The 21,956-nt window shown below is 33.4% G+C and overlaps 1 protein-coding gene across 1 annotated transcript; it reads left to right on the top strand.

The window, feature by feature from the left end:
• Positions 1 to 6,510: 6,510 nt before the first annotated feature.
• Positions 6,511 to 21,806, top strand: LOC113856647 (callose synthase 5-like). The gene is made up of 42 exons (XM_027488575.1): positions 6,511 to 6,694; positions 6,784 to 6,884; positions 7,547 to 7,668; positions 7,743 to 7,839; positions 7,933 to 8,043; positions 8,122 to 8,250; positions 8,363 to 8,455; positions 8,556 to 8,647; positions 8,767 to 8,893; positions 9,030 to 9,167; positions 9,265 to 9,341; positions 9,432 to 9,510; positions 9,587 to 9,712; positions 9,799 to 9,913; positions 10,514 to 10,848; positions 12,024 to 12,076; positions 12,187 to 12,247; positions 12,334 to 12,415; positions 12,495 to 12,544; positions 12,645 to 12,731; positions 13,253 to 13,375; positions 13,464 to 13,555; positions 13,687 to 13,774; positions 13,847 to 14,007; positions 14,634 to 14,757; positions 14,866 to 14,957; positions 15,056 to 15,173; positions 15,286 to 15,437; positions 16,387 to 16,496; positions 16,575 to 16,700; positions 16,775 to 16,843; positions 17,103 to 17,292; positions 17,409 to 17,520; positions 17,610 to 17,729; positions 17,826 to 17,941; positions 18,023 to 18,106; positions 18,535 to 18,647; positions 18,726 to 18,955; positions 19,411 to 20,208; positions 20,471 to 20,521; positions 20,632 to 20,817; positions 21,115 to 21,806. Exons 1-42 carry the CDS (start codon positions 6,511 to 6,513, stop codon positions 21,343 to 21,345), a joined length of 5,745 nt encoding a protein of 1,914 aa, XP_027344376.1. The 3' UTR covers positions 21,346 to 21,806.
• The last annotated feature ends 150 nt before the right edge of the window (positions 21,807 to 21,956 follow it).

Below are 21,956 nucleotides of genomic sequence, written 5' to 3'. Positions count from 1 at the left end.
TCCAAGATAATACATGCTTTTAATTTTAATAAAATTATACTATTACAAACCGATTAAACATAATTTTAAAAATTGAAATTAATAAAAATAAAAAAGTAATATAATTTATAATTATTCTTGAACTGAGGTGTATCTCGTACTTATATATTATTATGTGACTTGAGGGCATATTTTTTATACTCGTTATTTTCCATGATTAGTAGAAAAAATAGCTTCTTAGTATTGCAAGTCTATATAGTTCTGGTTTTTAATTAACATGTATAATATGATAATATAAGTTTATTGTAACAACGTCAAAATTAAGTAGCTAAAACCAGAAACTTGATAATAAGAAAATACGATATATAAAGGGGGTGGCGTAGGTGAAGAAATAGATGATGGTGTGGATCTTAACCTAATTGTATAAGGAGATTGACATATGATGCTTGGATTTGTCAACTTGAGTGGCAAGTTTCGCCCACATTAATTCACTGCGTTCTGATTGTGAACGCAACGCAACAGGGGACAAGGGTGGTGGACGTGGGTCATGGTGAACCCACTTGGATTACTGTAATGTGTCCTTTGGCAAAGTCCACCGCCACTCAAGTCAACCCACATCCACTTGACATATTATTTCTTTCATGTACCTAATTTAATGCTCTTTTTCACAACATTCTCAACTTATGCCAAACTATCTACGTATTTATATGTATATTGTATTATCTTTATTTTAATACAAGACTAACTATTCAATACTCATCATGGATAATGCATGCTTAGCAAATTAATAATAATAATAATGTAATTCTTTTAACATGCTTCTAAAAATAAATAATATTTTTATAAAACTTATAATATAAAAATAACGTAGGTTAGACATATAATTATGGCTTAATCCGTATCAACTTTTTTTTTCTTCTATTTTATGAATGTATTATTTACTTGTAGTTTTACACTTCTTAATTAATATTTATAAGAGAAGAGATAAAAATATGAAAGTTAAATAAAAAAAGGTTTTTAAAACTTATTTTATTTTTATTTTTATAAATAATTAAGTATGAAATTATCTAAAATTGACCTTCTTAGAACACATTGCATGAAAGAAAGAAACTCTCAGCATTATTTATTTCTCCGTTAGATAAGTCCAAATGGGTTAATTCTAAACAATTGGCATCATGGGATCGAATATCGATGTTGGATTATTACATGCTACGAGTAACTTTGTTGATTTTTTAAAACGCCAATTAATAATGAGAAATATTTGATAAATTAAATGAAGAAAATATCAACAAAATTTTATGTATAACAAAATATTGCGCATGTTTATATGCTATTTCTATTTATTAAGTAAATATAACTTTTTTATATCTAACATTTTACGAATTTAACATTTTCTTAACAAATAAAAAAAAAACACAAAATACTTGATAACGCTAACGCATAAAATAACGTCATTTTATCCAGGGATATGCGGCGCGCCACAGTAAAGAATATTGTTTATATATAACAAAAATAATAATATTGTTTATATATCGTGGAAGTTTTGTCCAAACAAAATTTAATTAAGCGTAGTGTTGTTGGTATTATTTATTAATTAAGTTTAAAATTTTATTTTAATAATTAATAATAATACTAATATGTATATAATAATTTATATGAAAGTCATATTCATCTTAATTTTTAGATAAAAGAGAAAAGCATGTCAGAAACTGTTATGAGTTTTTTTTTAATATTATTGGACACAATGCATTAATCTAATATAAAAATAATTAAGATTTGAATAATAATTTTATTATATTAAAAAAATTAATTAAAATATACTGATAGTATAAACTGTTTTATATTAGTATCTAATTCTGAATTATTATATTAACAAAAATAATTAATTTTGTAAAAGTTCATTTAAAAATTATATTTATCATATATTTTAATTGATTAACTATATAAATTTTCTTACCTACACTAAATTAAACCCATATTAAATTATGTTTTGTTATGCAATCTTTTATGTTATCTAGTTTCGTATGTGATTAAATTCATTAAATTACTTGCTCTTCTCTCACTCCAATGCAAAAACCTGTCCTATCGCATGTGTATATAATATTTTGCTTCGTAGCCTACTCAAGTTGACATATTATATAACTTAGGTGTGATTAGAAGTTTTCTCACATTTCCCACTTGTTTTAACTTAGGTTTTTCATTTTTATCATAATTATCATTTATGAGAGTGGGCTTACATACGTATATCCAAATTGACAATTGGACGTATGTGGAAAGCTAAATATAGGATATCTTTTCCTTATATTTGAGGATGATAATATATTGAGCACTAGATAATTAAGATTAACAACTTATGCTTGATTAAAAATGGTTTTAGCTTGAGCTTGTTGATTGATTAGTGTTTATTTGGTTTTAATCCTCTATTTTTTAAAATTTTAGTTATAAAATTTATAGTTTTTTTAATTATATTATCAAGAATCATGAAAAATACTTACTAATGTGAAATACTCATATATAGATAATTTCCTATTATGGTTCGCTTTAAAAAAAAATTAAAAAAATAATGTAAATTTTGTTTTGGGAAAGAGAGGAGAGGAGGTGAGTGTAGGAGAAAGAAAGAGTTGGAGATAAGTAGGAATATAGAGAGGGAAAATAAAAGGTTAGAGAAAAAATGTAATTTAAATTTTATTTAAGCTAATTTTGCTTATATATTTTTTTTGTTATTTTTTATATTTTTATTAAAATAAATTTATTTTATTTAAACAAAAATAAAATTGAACATCTAATTCTTGCAATAATAATCTGTATCCAATAATTATATAGATTCATACTATGTTATCACATTACGATGTATAACAAATTGTATTGAAAAGAATATATATAAAAATCAAAATCAACAGAATAATAAAATAAAATATAATTATATTTATAAAACTAATTAAAAATATATGTTTAACTATTAATAGTTTTTTCTTTCATATTATTATTATTATTATTATTATTATTATTATTATTATTATTTATTTTTATCTATTTTTTCAAAATATTATTAATTTCATACATTTTTTCACAGTGGACAAACCCCGACCAATCAATGTATATATCAATCAAACATTCATTAATGGTGCAACATCTCTACTTTATTAATTATTAATTTCATACTTGATGTGATTTGATAATGCATGTTGCTTGAAATTAGGAGAGTTTTAGATGTGTGAGTTGTAGGATTTTTTGCTGTAGCGAGAACTCAGTATCAAAATCAGACATTCTGATACTCTCTCGTTGTAGCGAGTATCTTCTCATTGTAGCGAGGAGCTCTCGCTATAACTAGAATGACACACAGCAAAGTGCAATTTTGTCTGATTTTTTTGCTGTAGCGAGGGAAAGTCTCGTTGTAGCAAAAATTTCTCGTTGTAGCGAAAATGTCGCAAGTCTAGGGGTATTTAAGAGTTTTCAAGTTAGAACACTTGGATTACAATCCAAGTTTCAAGCTTTCTCTTGTTCTCTCGACCCCTAACCCTCTCTTCTGAGAAGATCTCTCTAAAACCTCAACTTTCTTACAAATCTAAGCTTGGAAACTTCATCAATCAACTCCAAGTAAGTTCTTGGAGCTTTGTTTTTCTTTTTGGGTATTTTCTAAGTTTCTCTTTTCTCAAAATATTCTCTTTTTGTGATATCTAGGAAAATCTTGATCCTTTCACTCATAACCTTTCACAAAATCTCTTTCAAAACTTCGTCTCACGGTAAGGAGAGCTCTATATCATTACTAGGAACTGTTGTATATATGAGTGAAAATGCTTGAAATGAGTATGTATTGAATGATAATATGTGATTGATGTGTTTAGAACATGCTCTGTGATGTTTGGAATGATAGATGATGAGTATGTTTTATGTGAATCTGAGCATGTGTATGATGTACTGAGCCCGAGAGGAATAACCCTCGACAATGAGAAAGTAATATATAATGAAATAGAAAGAGACATAGAAAGATGAGATATAAAAGAGAAAGAGAAAGGAAATCAGAATGAATACGAAGAGGACAAATATAGATAGTTTAGAGGTATACTAGGAGTATGAAAGATGGAAAAGACTGAAAAGTCTTAAGGAAATGAGGGTGATGGATGCTCCTCTTGAATTGTGCACTATAAATGAGAGTAGGAGTACCACAGGCCTCACACTCATTTCTTGACCTATACTCTTGATCACATTTTTGCTAAAAGGGGCCGGGTCGGCACACGTTGTATCCATGTAGCTGCAACTATCCAGCAACTATCTATGCTAAAGAAGACCTCAAGGGATCACAGGGACAGTAGAAATAAGTAATGAGAGAATAAATAGAGAAACATAATTTGAATGCATAATTGAATTACTTATATGATGCATGGTGAATGTTTGACCTGTATTATTAATTCTTTGAGTGTGTATGCTTGGCAATGAATATGGAGACTCATCCTTACGTAACCATTTCAGGGAACCCATATGACGACACCCAAAGAGGGAATTAGAATAGTAGATAGTTCAGAAGTAAATATAGTAAATGATGTTTTTGGCGAGTATCAAAGATTTACTTTCCTATAGAATTCTTGTACATGATAGTGAGATGCCTAGTGAGGTAGTGATGATGGAATTGGAGCTAGCCTTTAGTATCCCTTTTGATTTGTCTGTATATAGAATCCATCACACCCTTTGTATTTATGTTAAGAGAACCCCTACAGCAGTAACGTATCTTGTTACGTACTATGACCATAATCAGTCTAAAGTATTATCGCGATGGACGATCGAGCCTATTATAGATGTTCAGGTCATTGCAGACCTGGGCGATCAGTATCTTGGCTCGAATGACGAGTTGACTGCTGAAGACCTAGCAATGATAAAAGATTGGCACGAGGATGACTAGTACCACTTAGTTAAAGGATGGTTATATTGCTCATTAGAACCATTATTATTTTGAATACTTGTAAATGTAAATAAATGGTCCTAATGTATTTTGATAACTTTATGTGTATTTGAAATACAAATATATGTTGTACATTATAAAACAAATTATGACTACAATATTTGATATTTTTTACCAGTTTTAAAAACTAATATTTTATTATTCAAGTTTTCTGATTTAAATCTTTGTTATTCAGGATCTCTCTGATTTTAATTATTTTAATTTTTTTTTACTATTATTATGTTAATTAAAAATAAAGATGCTAAAAACTTCGTAGACTTTTAAAAATAAAATCATGTTTAAATTAGATCGACTCCCGCTTAGCTACCTTTAGATTTAGGGATGTTGATAAGATATTTAGGACCCATATCAATATACATCCCTGTATATAATTTCAAATGTTTGACAATGACGCAATTAGTTACATTGCTCTTCCATTTAAACCTCTCATGTTTAATTTTTTTATTACATTCTTTTGTCATTCAGAAACGATTTAATATTTTATATTATTTTAATTGAATTTAACATGTCAGTTCTTTAAATTGATTCATTCCATCAAACATTGATTACACACTTTTCTTTTCATTTAGAACATATCTTACATAATTAAGAAAAAAAATTAAATAAATGCAGAGTAAAAGTATTTAATATCTTAAAAACTTTTAAAAACAGTGATTACTTTGTCAAATAATTATGTTATTCAATAAAAATAAATACTATTTAGTTGAAAGGATATTAAATAGAAAAAATTGGAATAGGACTGACCGACTTAGGCCAAGCGAAAAAGCTATTTATATATGTCGAAAATTTTTTGGGAATTAGTATATGGCATATGGATATGGTGTGTGTATATATTATTAATCTGCTCTGCGGCACAGTGGGTGGCACACCATGAAATGATATAATAGTCGTCGTTAGTGCACGAAGTAAAGGTGGTTTGAAATAGATGAGAATATACGTGACTTGGGTTGAGTTGGTGAATATATTAGTAAGTTAGAAATGGACCAGAAGAGGAAAACGGATTTCCATTGAATTGCATGCACTCTCTCACTATCTCTGTTTTCTTACCCTTCGCCTCCGGAATCGGTGTTCTTCCAGTCATTCTTACTCTCACATTTACGTCTAATCCATACCCTAATTCCCTTTTCTTTCTTTCTTTCTGCTTCTTGCACATTTTTTCTTTCTTCCATTATTCCTTCTATCCACAACCATGATTGCATCGCACACCAATCTCATACCCTTCAGCATCATCTGATATCCAAGATTTTGATTCTCTAATTTCCCGCGTAAAACAACAGGTACATTTCAACCTTCAATCCAATATTCTCAGACGCAAACATACTTAACCATTACAAATCATGAACGATCTCAATCTCAACCGTTCTTTCATGAAACTGCATTGTGATTTATACTCCATTTGTTTGCCGAGAAAATCACATTCGCATGATTTCTGAATGTGTAAGAATGAACGGACCGGTTTCTAACTTAATAATAAACTATTACTGCAGTAGAATTAAACAGTTCGTGTAGATGGAATTGTTTGTAATGTTTGGTGAATGATAATGCATATAGGTGGTGGAGACTGGTGAGGAATAATGTCGAATCTGGATTCGGGACAGCACACGCTGATTAGGCGGCCATCAAGAAGCGCCGCCACGACGACGTTCTCATTGGAAGTATTCGACAACGAAGTGGTTCCCTCCTCACTCGCCTCCATCTCGCCCATTCTCAGAGTCGCAAAAGAAATCGAAAGCGAGCGTCCAAGGGTTGCCTATCTCTGTAGGAATCAACCATTATCATAACTAATAATCTACTTCATTGAATTACGAGGGTAAATATATAATTAAAATAAATCATATATTGTGCAGGTAGGTTCTACGCCTTCGACAAAGCGCACAGGCTAGATCAGAGTTCCACTGGGCGTGGCGTCAGACAGTTTAAGACCTTGTTGCTACAGCGATTGGAGAGGGTAAGTTTACAATCGCAGCGTTTTGTATTGAGGCATACACAAGCACACTCACTAGTAATATTCGTCCTCATGCATTACTTCGGCTCTATGTGTGAGAGAGTTTGACCCTTACCCTTATCATAATCTGCAAACAAATTTTAACTATAAATTTCCATATCGTAATTATCAGGGATTCTATAAGTTACATAAGATGAATAAATGATATTATATTAGAAATTATATTATTTTTTTATAGACAAATCTTTTTTAATTCACGTAAGATTAAATTATTCACCTTGTGGAATTAAGTTAGACAAATCCTAATTATTATACTATTTTTTATTTTCATTTTATTATTATTATTATTATTATTATTACGTTCTTTCTAATCATAAAATCAGTTTTCTGTTCTCCCTTCTCAAGCAAATTAGAATCAAAACGCCTATCTTTCCCATTTCCCCGCCGAGTCTCAAAAATGGATTCCGAAGACGCTACGCTTCGTTCCCAACAGCGATGGGTTTTTAGGAAAATTCTTTTAGGAAATGATAGATTTGGAAAAATCATTTGCTTCATTTATCTGAGGGAATGTAAATTGTGGGAAAAATCTGAGGCACGTAAATTAGAAGTGGCACTGATCACTCGATAGCACTAAATCACTAATATAATTTCTTCTCCAACACCAGGACAATGAAACTAGTCTTACCTCTCGGATTAAGAAGACAGATGCAAAGGAAATTCAAGCTTATTATCAGCAATATTATGAGCATTATGTCAGAGCTCTCGATCAAGTGGATCAGGCAGACAGGTACTTACATGCTATGTTATGAACTCGTATTTCTTACCGTGAATGCTGTCTTCAACCTTGAAATTCATTTGCAGAGCCCAGCTCAGCAAAGCTTACCAGACCGCTGGGGTACTTTTTGAAGTGTTATGTGCTGTTAATAAGAATGAGAAAGTCGAAGAAGTTGCTCCTGAGGTTAGTCTCGCTTCACGTTCTTTATGCTCTGTTGTCATTGTAGGTATTTTAAATCTTTTTCCCCCTCTTTCAATATTCAAATTGTGTATGCAGATTATCGCGGCTGCTAGAGATGTCCAGGAAAAGACGGAGATTTATACGCCTTACAATATTCTTCCTCTGGATTCTGCTGGTGCTTCTGTGCCCATTATGCAATTTGAAGAGGTGCTGCTTCTTAAGTGATTGAGGCATTGTTTTTTATTTGGCATCGCACTGAGTTCTCTGGCTTACTTTCCTTATTAGATTAAGGCTGCTGTTTCTGCGTTTTGGAATACTCGTGGCTTGAACTGGCCCGCTACATTCGAGCAACACAGGCAGAAAGCTGGAGATTTAGACATGCTTGATTGGCTCAGAGCCATGTTTGGTTTCCAGGTATGTGTCTTGAAGGTGAACCGAATGAGGGAGGAGAAAGATTTATGATTGACTAAATTTTAGTATGGCCTCAAAATTGTTAATGTGGTTGGTTTCTTTGTTTTGGGCACAGAGGGACAACGTCAGAAATCAGAGAGAGCATCTGATTCTGCTTCTTGCAAACTCTCATATAAGGATACACTCTAAATCCGAGCCTTCCAACATGGCACGTATCTCTCTCACTTTCTCTGTTTTAGGCAAAGCGTAATGGACTAAATTCCGTGTTTTTTTTTCCCCTGATTTCCTTTCGGTTTTATCAATTGCAGCTTGATGATCGTGCTGTTGATTCAGTGATGAGAGATCTCTTTAAGAATTACAAAGCATGGTGCAAATTCTTGGGACGAAAACATAGTTTACGGTGAGATATAAAAATATCAGCATAATGAACATGTGTGCCTTTTTCTTCTACCAAAAGAATTGTTAAGAGTAAACTCAGAAATTTTTGTGGTAAAAGGGCTTATGATATTTTTCACACAGATATCCTCAAGGTCAACAAGAGATAAAGCAGAGGAAGTTGCTTTATATGGGCTTGTATCTTCTCATTTGGGGTGAAGCATCCAATGTTCGGTTCATGCCAGAGTGTCTATGCTACATATTTCACAATGTGAGTACACTTGCCATATGTTCCATAATATCGCCATAATTTTTTTGCAAACGAAACATAGTTGTTTTCTCTTTTAATCTTGTATAATTTATTAGTAATTTGTGCATATGCTAATGGTGGCCAACTACAACTTCAGATGGCATATGAAGTTCATGGTTTATTGGCTGGAAATGTCAGCATTGTCACTGGTGAAAATATCAAGCCCTCTTATGGTGGTGATGATGAGGCATTCCTGCGCAAGGTTATAACTCCCCTGTATCGCATAATTGAAAAGGTCAGAGCTTGCCTCTCATGGACATTGTCGTAATACTTCAGGTACCTATGCTCTCTATGATGATTTGGAAAGTTTTTAACCATTTTAAATAATCTAGGAAGCCAAGAAGAGTAGAAATGGAAAGGCTTCGCACTCTGCATGGTGCAACTATGATGATCTAAATGAGTATTTCTGGTTTGTTTTTCTTTAGGATTTTATTACTGAAACTGATTTCGTTGGCTTGTTTAATCATTAGTTAATTTTCAATATCTTTTTTCATTGCAGGTCACATGAATGTTTTTCTCTTGGATGGCCCATGCGTGATGACGGTCAATTTTTTAAGTCAACAAGTGATTTGGCACAGGTACTTTATGTTCTAAAAAGCTACTGGCATGCGTGATAGTACAATATTTTCGGTATTTATATAAATTTCATAACAGAGAGGAAAGGGTGCTTCAAAAAATCCTGGAAAAACTGGCAAATCAAATTTTGTTGAGACGCGATCATTCTGGCACATCTTCCGCAGCTTTGATCGTCTGTGGACCTTTTTTATTCTAGGCTTGCAGGTATTTTTGTCAACCAAAGGACATGCTAGTACCTATATTCTTCCCCTTGTTGTGGTTATGATAAGGCTTGAGCATTCTTATCACAGGTGATGTTCAGTATTGCTTGGGATGGGATTTCGCTGACGGATATCTTTCAGAAGGATGTCTTGTATAATCTCTCTAGTATATTCATCACAGCATCCATTCTGCGCTTGCTTCAAAGTATAATACAATTACTTAACTTGCTTCTGTTAATGTAAAATTATCACATTACTATCAAGATCACTGGTAAAAAGATTTTTATATTGATGGTCTGATAGTCCTATTAGTTGAAAAAGCTTGACGCATCTAATTCATTGGAAATTACATGAACTTTTCGTATGAGCAGTACAAATTTCATAAGCTATGAGAGGCAAAATAGCACTAAATTATATTTTAGTTTTTGGCATGAAAAGTTCCACTGAAATTGAAGTCTTCAAATAAATGATGCAATGTTGTCAGGGTTCTTTGCCTCCTTCATTTCCCTGTTGTTCAAGCCAGGTAGGTGCATATGAGTTGTTCCTAACACATCCTTCCAATCAATTTTCAAGCTTTTTTAGTCACAAAAGAAAATCTGTAATGACAATTTATTATAAGATCAGTCAGCTACTTCCCTTGAGAAATTACTTGTCCTAAATTATTTTCTGCATTATATTTTTCTTCATTTTAAATGTTTAAGTAGATTCAAGTTTTATAATATATTTTTTTTCCTCACTCTCCGTTTCATCTTCTTCTTTGTTTATAAAATTTACAATCATTTCTGTTCCTCTTTATACGATTTAGGTATCTTGGACCTGCTCCTGAACTTTCCAGGCTATCATCGATGGAAATTCACTGATGTGCTAAGAAATATTCTTAAAGTCATTGTCAACCTTTTATGGGTTATCATTCTTCCACTCTTTTATGTGCATTCATTCAAGGGTGCACCTGAGGGTCTCAAGCAGTTGCTTTCATTTTTTAATCAAGTAAAAGGCATTCCAGCATTCTACATGCTGGCAGTTGCATTATATATGCTTCCAAATTTATTAGCAGCTGTTCTCTTTCTTTTCCCTATGTTAAGGCGTTGGATTGAAAACTCAGATTGGCACATAGTTAGATTCTTCTTATGGTGGTCTCAGGTACTCATGTATTATTTTCTTACATGTTTGACTATTTCTCTTCGTGGTTGTAATTGATATTACTTGTTGGTAGAAAGCTTTTTTTCATGTAATTATTAGTTATACCTACAAGTATGCAAATTTGGACGTGAACCTAGAAATCAGTGGGCAACAGTTGTTTTGGTTAATTTTGTTCAAATTGATAAAACTGATATTTGTTATTTGAAAATCATATAGCTAAACTTCTATTGAGGACTTTCGCAGTAGGAATTATCCTTCAAGATCTGCAGTAAAAACCTGTAGTTTTTACTTAATGCAAACTGTATTCATACCTTCACATACACAATCCTTTTCTAGTAGAAATCGATAGCGAAGCATTAATTTGAAGTTTTCTTACTCTACTTTCTTGTTTCATATATTGATAAGATATATTTGACTCAAGCACGCAATAGCTTTCTATAGAATGTAATTTTATAGTTGTTTCGATCATTTGTGCAGATTTTGGACAAGAAGAAGAATGTAATCTTAATGAAAATCAATGTGTACAAAACAATTTTGGATCTCTATAAAAATTTATGGCTATGATCTTCATGTTAGAAACTTTCACTCTAATGATTGATTCTGTGAAAAAGTCATTTATTACAAAGCTATTAGATGTAAGATTGGTTTGACTTACACCGGTTGAACATATTCCTTCTTTTATACATTCTACACAAAAAGACAAGGGCATTTCTAATTTGATAATTTATCTTACTCTAATAAAAGGTTTTCTTCTAACCAATGGTTTTTATGCAATGAATATTTAGCTAATGGGTTTGCCATAAATTTCAAAAGGATTAGCCATGATAATATTTTTTTGAAACAGTATCTTTTGGTGTCATATTGAGAATATTTAAGTAAGAGCTTGTATACTTTAAGACTCAATTTTCCCATAGAATTGATTAATCTATTAAACATCATGATTTTATACATTCATAACTTCAACATTTATGATCTTCAACTCTTCAATAGATCCGTGTTACGGCACTAATATTTGTTTTTAAAGTCTTTATTTTTCAATGTTTGAATACTATGAGTTAGTAACTGTTAGTCTTTCTAAATGCATATCTTATTTCTGAAAAGTGTCTTTTATCAATAATTAGGGTTGTTTGGGTCTCGTTTGTCCATTTTCTAAATGACCATTTCTCCCCATGCAGCCAAGAATCTATGTTGGAAGAGGAATGCATGAAAGCCAATTTGCTCTCCTGAAGTATGTTGCATACAACACTGTTACTGAAATAATATATGTTTTATACTATTGTGCCTTATTTTCATTGTTTCAAAATAGTTCCATCATCTATATTTTTTTATGAATATCAGGTACACTATATTCTGGTTGTTGCTTTTGACTTGCAAATTTTTATTCAGCTTTTTTTTCCAGGTAAAAAAATTATATTTAGTAGTTCCTACCGAAAAACATGCATTGCGAAGTTGTTGAGCATTTTTCTAACTGTGATACATCTTTAGATAAAACCTCTAGTTAAGCCAACAAAGGCCATAATGAGCATTCGACATGTTGATTATGCTTGGCATGAATTTTTTCCCAAAGGTAAATTCTTCTCCTTTTTTATGATTAAATTGTGTATTGGATTTAATTTTATTGATCTAATATGTCCCAGTCTATGCAGCTCATAGTAACTACGGTGCAGTTGTTGCACTCTGGGCTCCTGTACTGTTGGTGTGTATGTTATATATCTTGATTATGTTTACATTTATTATTCTTCTCTCTTGTTTAGTTAATTGATTGTATCATCTCATTATTTGCATGTTTAATACAGGTATATTTCATGGACACTCAAATTTGGTATGCTATCTTCTCAACTTTGTATGGTGGTGTTGTTGGAGCCATTGATCGTCTAGGAGAGGTCATCATGAATTTTATTTTATTTTATCTTGATTGACATTCATTATCTTTTTAGTTCTGTAAAACACAGGCATACGTAGAAACTCAAACCTATTTAATCAAGCTAAGAAGTTTATAGGATCCTTGTGGATACAGAGCACTGGATCATAATTTGATTGTACTTTTTATGACATAGAAATGCTAGTAATATACTCTAACACTCTTTTTAACATACAATGTATTATTGACTAAACTTTCTTGGAACTGACAAAATCATGAGTGAGGCTCATTAAATGGGAAATCTACATAATTTGGTGATTCCCAATAAAATGTAGTTGAGTAAAGGTTGGGTTAGAAAGAATATGTTACTATTGTCCCTGTTCTATGAAACTATGAAGTCTTCAATTTGTAAAGAAACTCGTATTTTCCTTTTCATTTAAAAGGTGAACTTCAGATTGGATTACTTCCATGGATTCAAAAGAGTAAAGTAGTTCACATTCTCTGTAGCAGTCAGCTAATGTTATTGTTAATTTGGTTGCACAGATACGAACTCTGGGCATGCTAAGATCACGGTTTCAGTCATTGCTTGGTGCATTCAACACATGCTTGGTTCCTTCGGATAAGAAGCAAAAAGGGGAACTCTGTTTCTCAAAGCAATTCTCTGAGGTTGCTAACACATTTTCATTGATAAGTACAATAAAATATATGCATTTATTCATCTTCAGTCATCACTTTTGTTTTCTTGCTTGTGTAGATTTCTGCAAGCAAAAGGAGTGAAGCTGCCAAATTTTCCCAATTATGGAATGAAATTATTTGCAGCTTTCGTGAGGAAGATCTCATAAGTGACAGGAAGGACCTCAGAGCCAATCTCTTTAGTTGCTTTCCCTTGTTCCCAATCCTAGATTCTAGTCTTTCTCCCCCATTTTTTCGTTTTTCTGTCCATCTCCAATTTAGGACTAAAAATATTTACATGACTCCAGGGAGATGGATCTTTTGCTAGTTCCTTACTCATTGGGTCATAGTTTGAAAATAATTCAGTGGCCACCATTTTTGCTTGCAAGCAAGGTTAGTGTGATTCAATTTTAATATCTTATGTTTATTAGCAGTTTATATGATTGACACTGTCAAACTTTACAGATTCCTGTAGCACTGGATATGGCAGCTCAATTTCGAGGGAGGGACTCTGATCTTTGGAAGCGCATATGTGCAGATGAATATATGAAATGTGCTGTGATTGAATGCTATGAATCTTTTAAACATGTTCTTCATGATTTAGTGATAGGAGAAACTGAAAAAAGGTATCTTTTGGTATCTTGAGTTTGGGTGTCAGTTTAGTTTACACTTCATCCGCATTAGCTCTATTCAAGATTGATGGAATATATTCTTTTTTAATGGTACAAATAAGAACAGCTCCATTAACCTTTTATCCTGCTTAGATGTGTTTTTGTAGGAAGACTTCAAATTTGTTCTTTCAGTCTATCAATATGAAAAGAACCTTGAGAAATCCACACCACAAAAGTTAGCCGTCATAGTTGGAGAGACCTATACACCCCACACTAGAATCTCATACTTCTAATCTAGGACTCAACTCCCATACCTTGCAATGGGATCCACAATCCTATTGGATTTCTCGAATTGCTTTTACACTATGATGTTTTTATTTTCCTTTTTTTAATCTATTTCTGAGTTACTTGACAACGCAAAGTAACTAAATAAATGAAGGAATGGTTAGCAGTTAACTTACCTAATCAATATTAATTTGAGCCATGCAAATTCAAAACTTCGTATTGAATTATAGAGGATCGTTCAATATTTTCTTATCTGCTGTTTGTTTTTTCCTTAAGTAGAACATTTAATTGAAGCTGCAGATATTTAATTAAATTGAATTCTTACCAGTACTTTTGAATTAATTATGATGAACCAGTATAATTTCCATCATCATTAAAGAAGTTGAGAGCAACATCTCAAAGAATACACTTCTTATAAATTTCCGGATGGGCTTTTTACCCTCCCTCTGTAAGAAGTTTGTGGAGCTTGTGGAAATCTTGGTTAGTTATTCAATATACAACTAACTATATTTGTAGTTCGTATCCTTGAATTGTGTCTTGTCTATCGTCATTATATTTGAAAATTCATGCGTTCATTTCTTGTCACAGAAAAATGGAGATCCATCCAAGGGCGGTACAGTAGTGGTCTTGCTGCAAGACATGTTAGAAGTGGTTACCGATATGATGGTGAATGAAATCAGGTTGGTTTAACTTAAAGGAACTGGATTTGGAATATATTAATGTAATAATTCTCATTAATAATGCTTTATTTTTACTTTTTTTGTTCATCACTCATCAGTGAATTGGCAGAACTTAATCAAAGCAGTAAGGATACTGGACAACAGGTTTTTGCTGGTACAGAGGCAAAACCTGCCATATTATTCCCTCCTGTGGTGACGGCACAGTGGGAGGAGCAGGTAATTCGTAATATAATTTCAATTTTAATTCTTAATTATTTTAGTTTGTATTATTATTCAATTATCCTTAACCGAGGCTTCGATAACCAATGAATTGTTGTGGTTGTTTCAGATAAGACGCCTTTATCTACTCTTGACAGTGAGGGAATCTGCCATTGATGTTCCAACAAACAGCGAAGTGCGCAGAAGGATTGCATTCTTTACCAATTCATTATTCATGGATATGCCACGTGCTCCTCGAGTACGTAAAATGCTCTCATTCAGGTGTGGTATAAAATTCCTTAGTACATGACCATAAAGATATATGCCATGTTATGCTTTGTAGAGATTATAAACTACAGAAACATCATGCTTTTATTCTGCACATTAAAATATGCAAATGAAATGACAGCAGCCTAACAAAGCTTTTCTGGTGGTGGGAGAGCAGTTTTATTGTTCTGAGATGATGGTCCACAGTAGTTGGATAATCGAGAAGCAGTAGAGAGGTGTTTCTCCAAAAAAACACTCTTGATACCCTATTAAATGAGAATTTTAGCAGAGTAACGTGTGTGAGATAGCATAACCTTTGAGGGGTTTGATTCCTTCTATAATGTATTCTGTTTAGGTGGAATCCCATCTCTATGACGTCATATAAGCATGCAGGGATATGTCAAGTTCATATTTAGTTGGTATAGACCATGCCTCGTACAAGGGTTAAGTGTACCTTTTCAGGCCGAAGTATGGGTTGGTCAACAGATAATGACCCCATATATATGTCCCCGACTTAGGTCAACATATATATCATCTGGCATATGGTATAACAGTTCAAGATACTTTTGGCTTAGGACGAGATCCACAGAATTCGACATATAATATAGTGACCTAAAGGCTGAGAGTATATTAATATTCGGGTGAGGTGGCCATATCATATGAAGTAAGCATCCAGTCCAGGCTGAGGCTGCCATGATCACCCTGATCTGGTACTAGGTTCATCCGTAGGGGTATAGGGTTAATCTCAGATCAAAAGCGAATGGAATAGAAGTAATATCCATCAATGTTTTATGATGTGATATTTATAATGTTATGACTTCAACTATTGTAGGATTACTATCTTATAATAGTAGACACAAAATACTCTTTTTTTTGCCAAGGAATTTTGTATGCATTAAATTCAAAAAGTGATGCATTTTGAAGATGTCCCGTGCTTATGTATAGTTGTTTTTGTTCTTTTCAGTGTCCTAACTCCATACTACAGTGAAGAGACTGTATATTCTAAGAATGACATAGAAGTTGAGAATGAAGATGGCGTGTCAATCATATATTACCTGCAAAAGATCTACCCTGGTTTGTAATGACAGAATATAAGTTAAATGTAATTTGATAATGGAGAACGGACCGGCTAAAATTTAGTAATGTTGCCAGATGAATGGAATAACTTCTTGGAGCGACTTGATTGTAAGAAAGACAGTGAAATATGGGAGAAAGAGGAGAATATATTACAGTTACGTCACTGGGCCTCATTAAGAGGGCAAACTCTTTGTAGGACAGGTATATGATGGCTCCCTTTTCCCTCCCCTCAGGCTGATATTAGGTCCACTGATATTTTTCCTCTTTTAATGTAGTTAGGGGAATGATGTACTACCGACGGGCGATAAAGCTCCAGGCATTTCTTGATATGGCTAGTGAAAAAGGTAATGTTAAGTTCCTTTTATTCTGAGATATTTAGCTATAAGTAGGTACAATGTCAGGCTTGTAATTCATAGCTTTTTTTAAACAATGAGCCTTAATCGTTTCCTATGCAGAAATACATTTAACACTTTACAAACATTTCCTCACTCATAAGTCATTCTGTAAAAAGACTTGTCATATTCATCATGGTTGCAGGGAAATAAAAATAGAGTATTCATTTGCCAAGATGATTGCTCAGCTCATTTTTTGTCTTCTGCACAGAGATACTTGATGGCTATAAAGCAATTGCAGTTCCATCTGAGGAAGATAAAAAAGGTCATAGATCCCTATATGCCAGTTTAGAGGCTATGGCTGACATGAAATTCACATACGTTGCTACCTGTCAGAACTATGGGAATCAGAAGCGTAGCGGTGACCGACGTGCAACAGATATCCTGAATTTGATGGTTAAGTATGTTCTCCTTTTGTTAAATTAAACTGTGATTTTAAAGTATTAATATATATTTTTCTTTTAGTTTCCTTACTTCACGTAATTTAGGAATCTAATTTTTGGTTCTTCATTTATAGCAATCCCTCACTGCGTGTTGCATATATTGATGAAGTTGAAGAAAGAGAAAGTGGAAAAGTACAGAAAGTTTATTATTCTGTATTGATCAAAGCTGTGGACAATCTTGACCAAGTAAATTTCTCTTTACGTCTGAAAAGAGGTATTTAATTACTGGTGGTTACCTTAGAAATAATTTTTTTTTTTTGGTATCTTACCTGAAGGAAATATATCGAATAAAGCTTCCGGGTCCAGCAAAGTTAGGAGAAGGAAAGCCTGAAAACCAAAATCATGCCATCATTTTCACTAGAGGGGAAGCTCTTCAGACAATCGACATGAACCAGGTAAAACATTATAATATGTGAAACTTGAACAAGTTGATACTTGACAATGGGTGTCAGGCCTTATTAAAGTTTATTTATTTGAAAATTTTCTTCTAGGACAATTACTTAGAAGAAGCTTTGAAAATGCGTAATCTTCTGGAAGAATTTAATGAAGATCATGGACTGCGCCCACCTACCATTTTAGGTGTTCGGGAGCATATTTTTACTGGAAGGTTATGAATTTTTTTCCTACTTACTGCCAACACTTTGTCGTGTTTAGATTCTGTATTACTTAATTTTATCAATTGTTACAGTGTCTCTTCCTTGGCCTGGTTTATGTCAAATCAAGAAACTAGCTTTGTCACAATTGGTCAAAGAGTTCTAGCGAGACCCCTGAAGTAAGTTTCTGTTTGTTTGTGTTTCTTCCTATACGGTTTACTTATTTGTTCATTTTATTTTAAAATTAATACCAGTATCGTAAAGTATGAACATTCGGAGAGACAAATGGCTTAGTATAAGACCTCTCCCAAATCAAAGTAGCATTTAAATTTCAGAGTGCGTCATACAAGATTAAAACTAGTTTCAAAGGATAACATATTCAATCAATAGTTGTTCCAAGTTTCGCTTACTGAATTTTCTGCTTTCTCCCCTCCCTCGTTTGATTTCCTTGTTGGTGTCATCTCTCATTATATTTGAATTTCTGGAGAAAATAATCAGTGAAATATTGGATTTTTCTTTTGGCTGTCTTCAAACAATTAAAATACCTATCATACAGAATACACGTTTTCTGGGCATGAGTCGCATGACGATTTTTTGAATTGTGTAGGGTTCGATTCCACTATGGTCATCCGGATGTTTTTGACAGAATTTTCCATTTTACTCGAGGAGGAATCAGCAAGGCTTCTTGTGGCATCAATCTGAGCGAGGATATATTTGCTGGTAACATTCTTGGTACATAATATTTAGCAGTGATATTTGATATTTATACCTTTGCATCATATGCCTTCTCCTATACAGGATTCAACTCAACACTAAGACGTGGCAATATTACCCATCATGAATATATCCAAGTTGGAAAGGGTAGAGATGTTGGGCTCAATCAAATCTCTCTTTTTGAAGCAAAAGTGGCCTGTGGTAATGGAGAGCAGACACTAAGCAGGGATATCTACCGGCTGGGGCATCGATTCGACTTTTTCCGCATGCTATCATTTTATTTTACAACCGTTGGATTTTATATCAGCTCAACGGTAATAATGCTTTAGGATGCCAAAACATACTGAACATCTTCTCGTAAAAAGGTTTATAAGAAATAGTAAAATGTTAAGCATCCAAAAAATTTATTAAAAAAATAGAGTATTTATTACACTTTATATTTTTAATGTAATGAATACTTATTTTTTCAATGAAAATTTAATACTTAGAATCAATCCTAAAATTTGAAAAAAAAAATATAAGTTTTATTTTCATGAAATTTTGTAATTAAAGCTTACCTAATGGACTATTTTGCAAATATTATACCCAATACAAAGTAAAGGGATATGGAAATCAATTTCTGATCATATGTATCACTTAAACGCTAAGAGCTGACAACTTCTGCTTGGGAGCTATATAATAATTGTCTTTGTTACCCATCTTTTCATCTTCTTGTGCTTAATTAGCTTAATATACCATATCACTAAGGTTTTTTTTCTGCTTTTCACAGTTAGTGACCTTCACGGTTTTCGCTTTCCTGTATGGCAAACTTTACCTGTCATTGAGTGGACTTGAGACTGCTATAGTTAAGTTAGCTAGGAGAAAAGGAGACGAAGCATTGAAGGTAGCAATGGCTTCACAATCCCTTGTTCAAATAGGTATTCTGATGACTCTGCCTATGGTCATGGAAATTGGACTAGAGAGAGGATTCAGAACTGCTATAGGTGACATCATAATAATGCAGCTGCAACTAGCACCCGTTTTCTTCACTTTCTCTCTGGGGACGAAGATGCACTATTACGGGCGCACTCTCCTCCATGGAGGGGCAAAGTACAGAGCAACTGGGCGTGGTTTTGTAGTTCGTCACGAGAAGTTTGCGGAAAATTACAGGTTGTACTCTAGAAGTCACTTCGTAAAAGGGATAGAGCTAGCTATACTACTTATATGCTATAGGATTTACGGATCAGCAACTCCTGATTCAACAGCATATGTCTTTCTCTCATTTTCAATGTGGTTTTTAGTGTGTTCTTGGTTGTTTGGTCCTTTCCTTTTTAATCCATCTGGATTTGAGTGGCAGAAGATAGTTGAGGATTGGGATGATTGGACAAAATGGATAAGTAGTCAAGGTGGTATTGGCGTTCCTTCAAACAAGAGTTGGGAATCATGGTGGGAAGAGGAACAGGAGCATCTGCAGCACACTGGGATTTGGGGGCGGGTTTGGGAGGTCATTCTAGCCCTGCGTTTCTTTGTCTATCAGTATGGCATTGTGTATCATCTACATGTGGCTAGAGATGACAAGAGCTTAATGGTAATTTTGCTAGCCAATTTAATTTTATTCATGTTTTCATATCAAACTTTTGAATCTGCACCTCAGGGTTTAACTGCCCACATCCATATCCGTACTACATTGTAATATGCATTTTATACAAATAAGTTCCTTGGTTAGAAGAGGATTTAGTCCTTTGCCAAATAATACTCTCCCTGGCGAAGAAGAAAGAAAATGAAAAAGAAATAACAAACACTGGTGTAGATATAGAGGATAGCTTTCTAACATGCATTTTCTCTCTCAGGTTTATGGTCTGTCCTGGCTAGTCATATTAGCTGTCGTGGTCATCCTGAAGGTCGGTATTCAATTATCACACTTCATTATGAGTTAAAGCATTTTCTGTGGTTGAGCTTGGTAGTTATTCTATTAATTAATTGGGTGGCATTCTTGCATCTGAAAATGCAGATCGTGTCCATGGGTAGAAAGACGTTCAGTGCAGATTTTCAGTTGATGTTTCGTCTCCTCAAATCGTGTCTGTTTGTCGGAATAGTTGTCGTTCTAGTCTTGATGTTTAATCTACTTAGTCTCACCGTTGGAGACATCTTTGCGAGCCTCCTAGCCTTTTTGCCGACGGGTTGGGCACTTATACAGGTACTTGTTTAATAGTAGTAGTCATTAATTACCTATGGATATCTCCTTCGTTTGATGATATTGAAAATACACTTGAACTTAATGTCCCGGCCAGAATATTTGACCTGCGCAGTATGTTAGGTCCTTACGGTTTCTTTTGGTGTTTGTTTTTAACAGTCATCACCACCGGGTTGAATCATTTGATTCTTGTTGTCGAAGCGATGACTGTTATTAGAGCTGTTTCCCTCATGATTTCTTTTGCTGCTATCTGTAGATAAAAATTACTTCTTCCTGATACCTGCCCTTTATATGTGACAGATAGGTCAAGCATCTAGGCCATTGATGAAGGGCATTGGAATGTGGGGGTCTGTCAAAGCTTTATCCAGGGGATATGAATACCTGATGGGAGTGCTTGTATTTGCACCAGTGGCCATATTAGCTTGGTTCCCATTTGTTTCAGAATTCCAAACTAGACTGCTATACAACCAAGCATTCAGCCGAGGGCTTCAAATCCAGCGCATTCTGGCTGGTGGCAAGAAGAACAAATAAGACAACTGAATCCTTTTCAGTTATATTTTTACAGGCAGAAGATGAGATGAGTATTCCTGCATAAAACCAAATTTCAGCAATTAGGTAGACATGCAGCAGACTGTATAGTAGAGGAATTCTTTGAGCTAGGGTTGTCGATTAATTCTTGAACACCAAAGAGACGGTGAGTTGGATCTTATCCAAGAAACAAAATGGGTTGACTTCTAGACATGTATAAATGTAATTAGTAGTCTTATTTCTATTTTTTGGTTGATTTTTTTGCAAGAAAATAGTAGTTAATAATAGGAACTCCAAGACCTAGAGAGTAGAGACACTGGCAGTGGTCCTCTAGAACATTATATTCCTTGAGTAGCATGAGGTTTAGGCAAATGTGAAGTTGTTAGTACTGTGTCTTTAACACTCTTTCCAGCATTTGATTAAATGAAATTTTCCCTAATAGCTGGATTACACTTGAAATTTGTACTCAATCACCTGCATTATTCTCGTTTAGCTCTACTTGCATAACAGGTTAGCAGCCAAGGTTTCAATATATACCTGTAAAGTTATACGTAATAACTTCATTGAAAGTATGATAAAATGATAGAAACTATTTTTTGATAAAACCCAAGTCA

Source organism: Abrus precatorius, unplaced genomic scaffold (genome assembly GCF_003935025.1).
Source record: "Abrus precatorius isolate BTA unplaced genomic scaffold, Abrus_2018 Scaffold11, whole genome shotgun sequence".
NCBI lineage: Eukaryota > Viridiplantae > Streptophyta > Magnoliopsida > Fabales > Fabaceae > Abrus > Abrus precatorius.
This window is presented reverse-complemented; position numbering and strand designations above follow the sequence as displayed.

Bases quoted from the DNA above. Each gene is read 5' to 3' on its own strand.
- LOC113856647 (XM_027488575.1), top strand. From the start codon at position 6,511: ATGTCGAATCTGGATTCGGGACAGCACACGCTGATTAGGCGGCCATCA. The intron at 13,556-13,686 runs CAGGAAGGACCT...TTTACATGACTC, and splicing joins GAGGAAGATCTCATAAGTGA to CAGGGAGATGGATCTTTTGC. The intron at 16,844-17,102 runs GTAATGTTAAGT...TCTTCTGCACAG, and splicing joins TGATATGGCTAGTGAAAAAG to AGATACTTGATGGCTATAAA.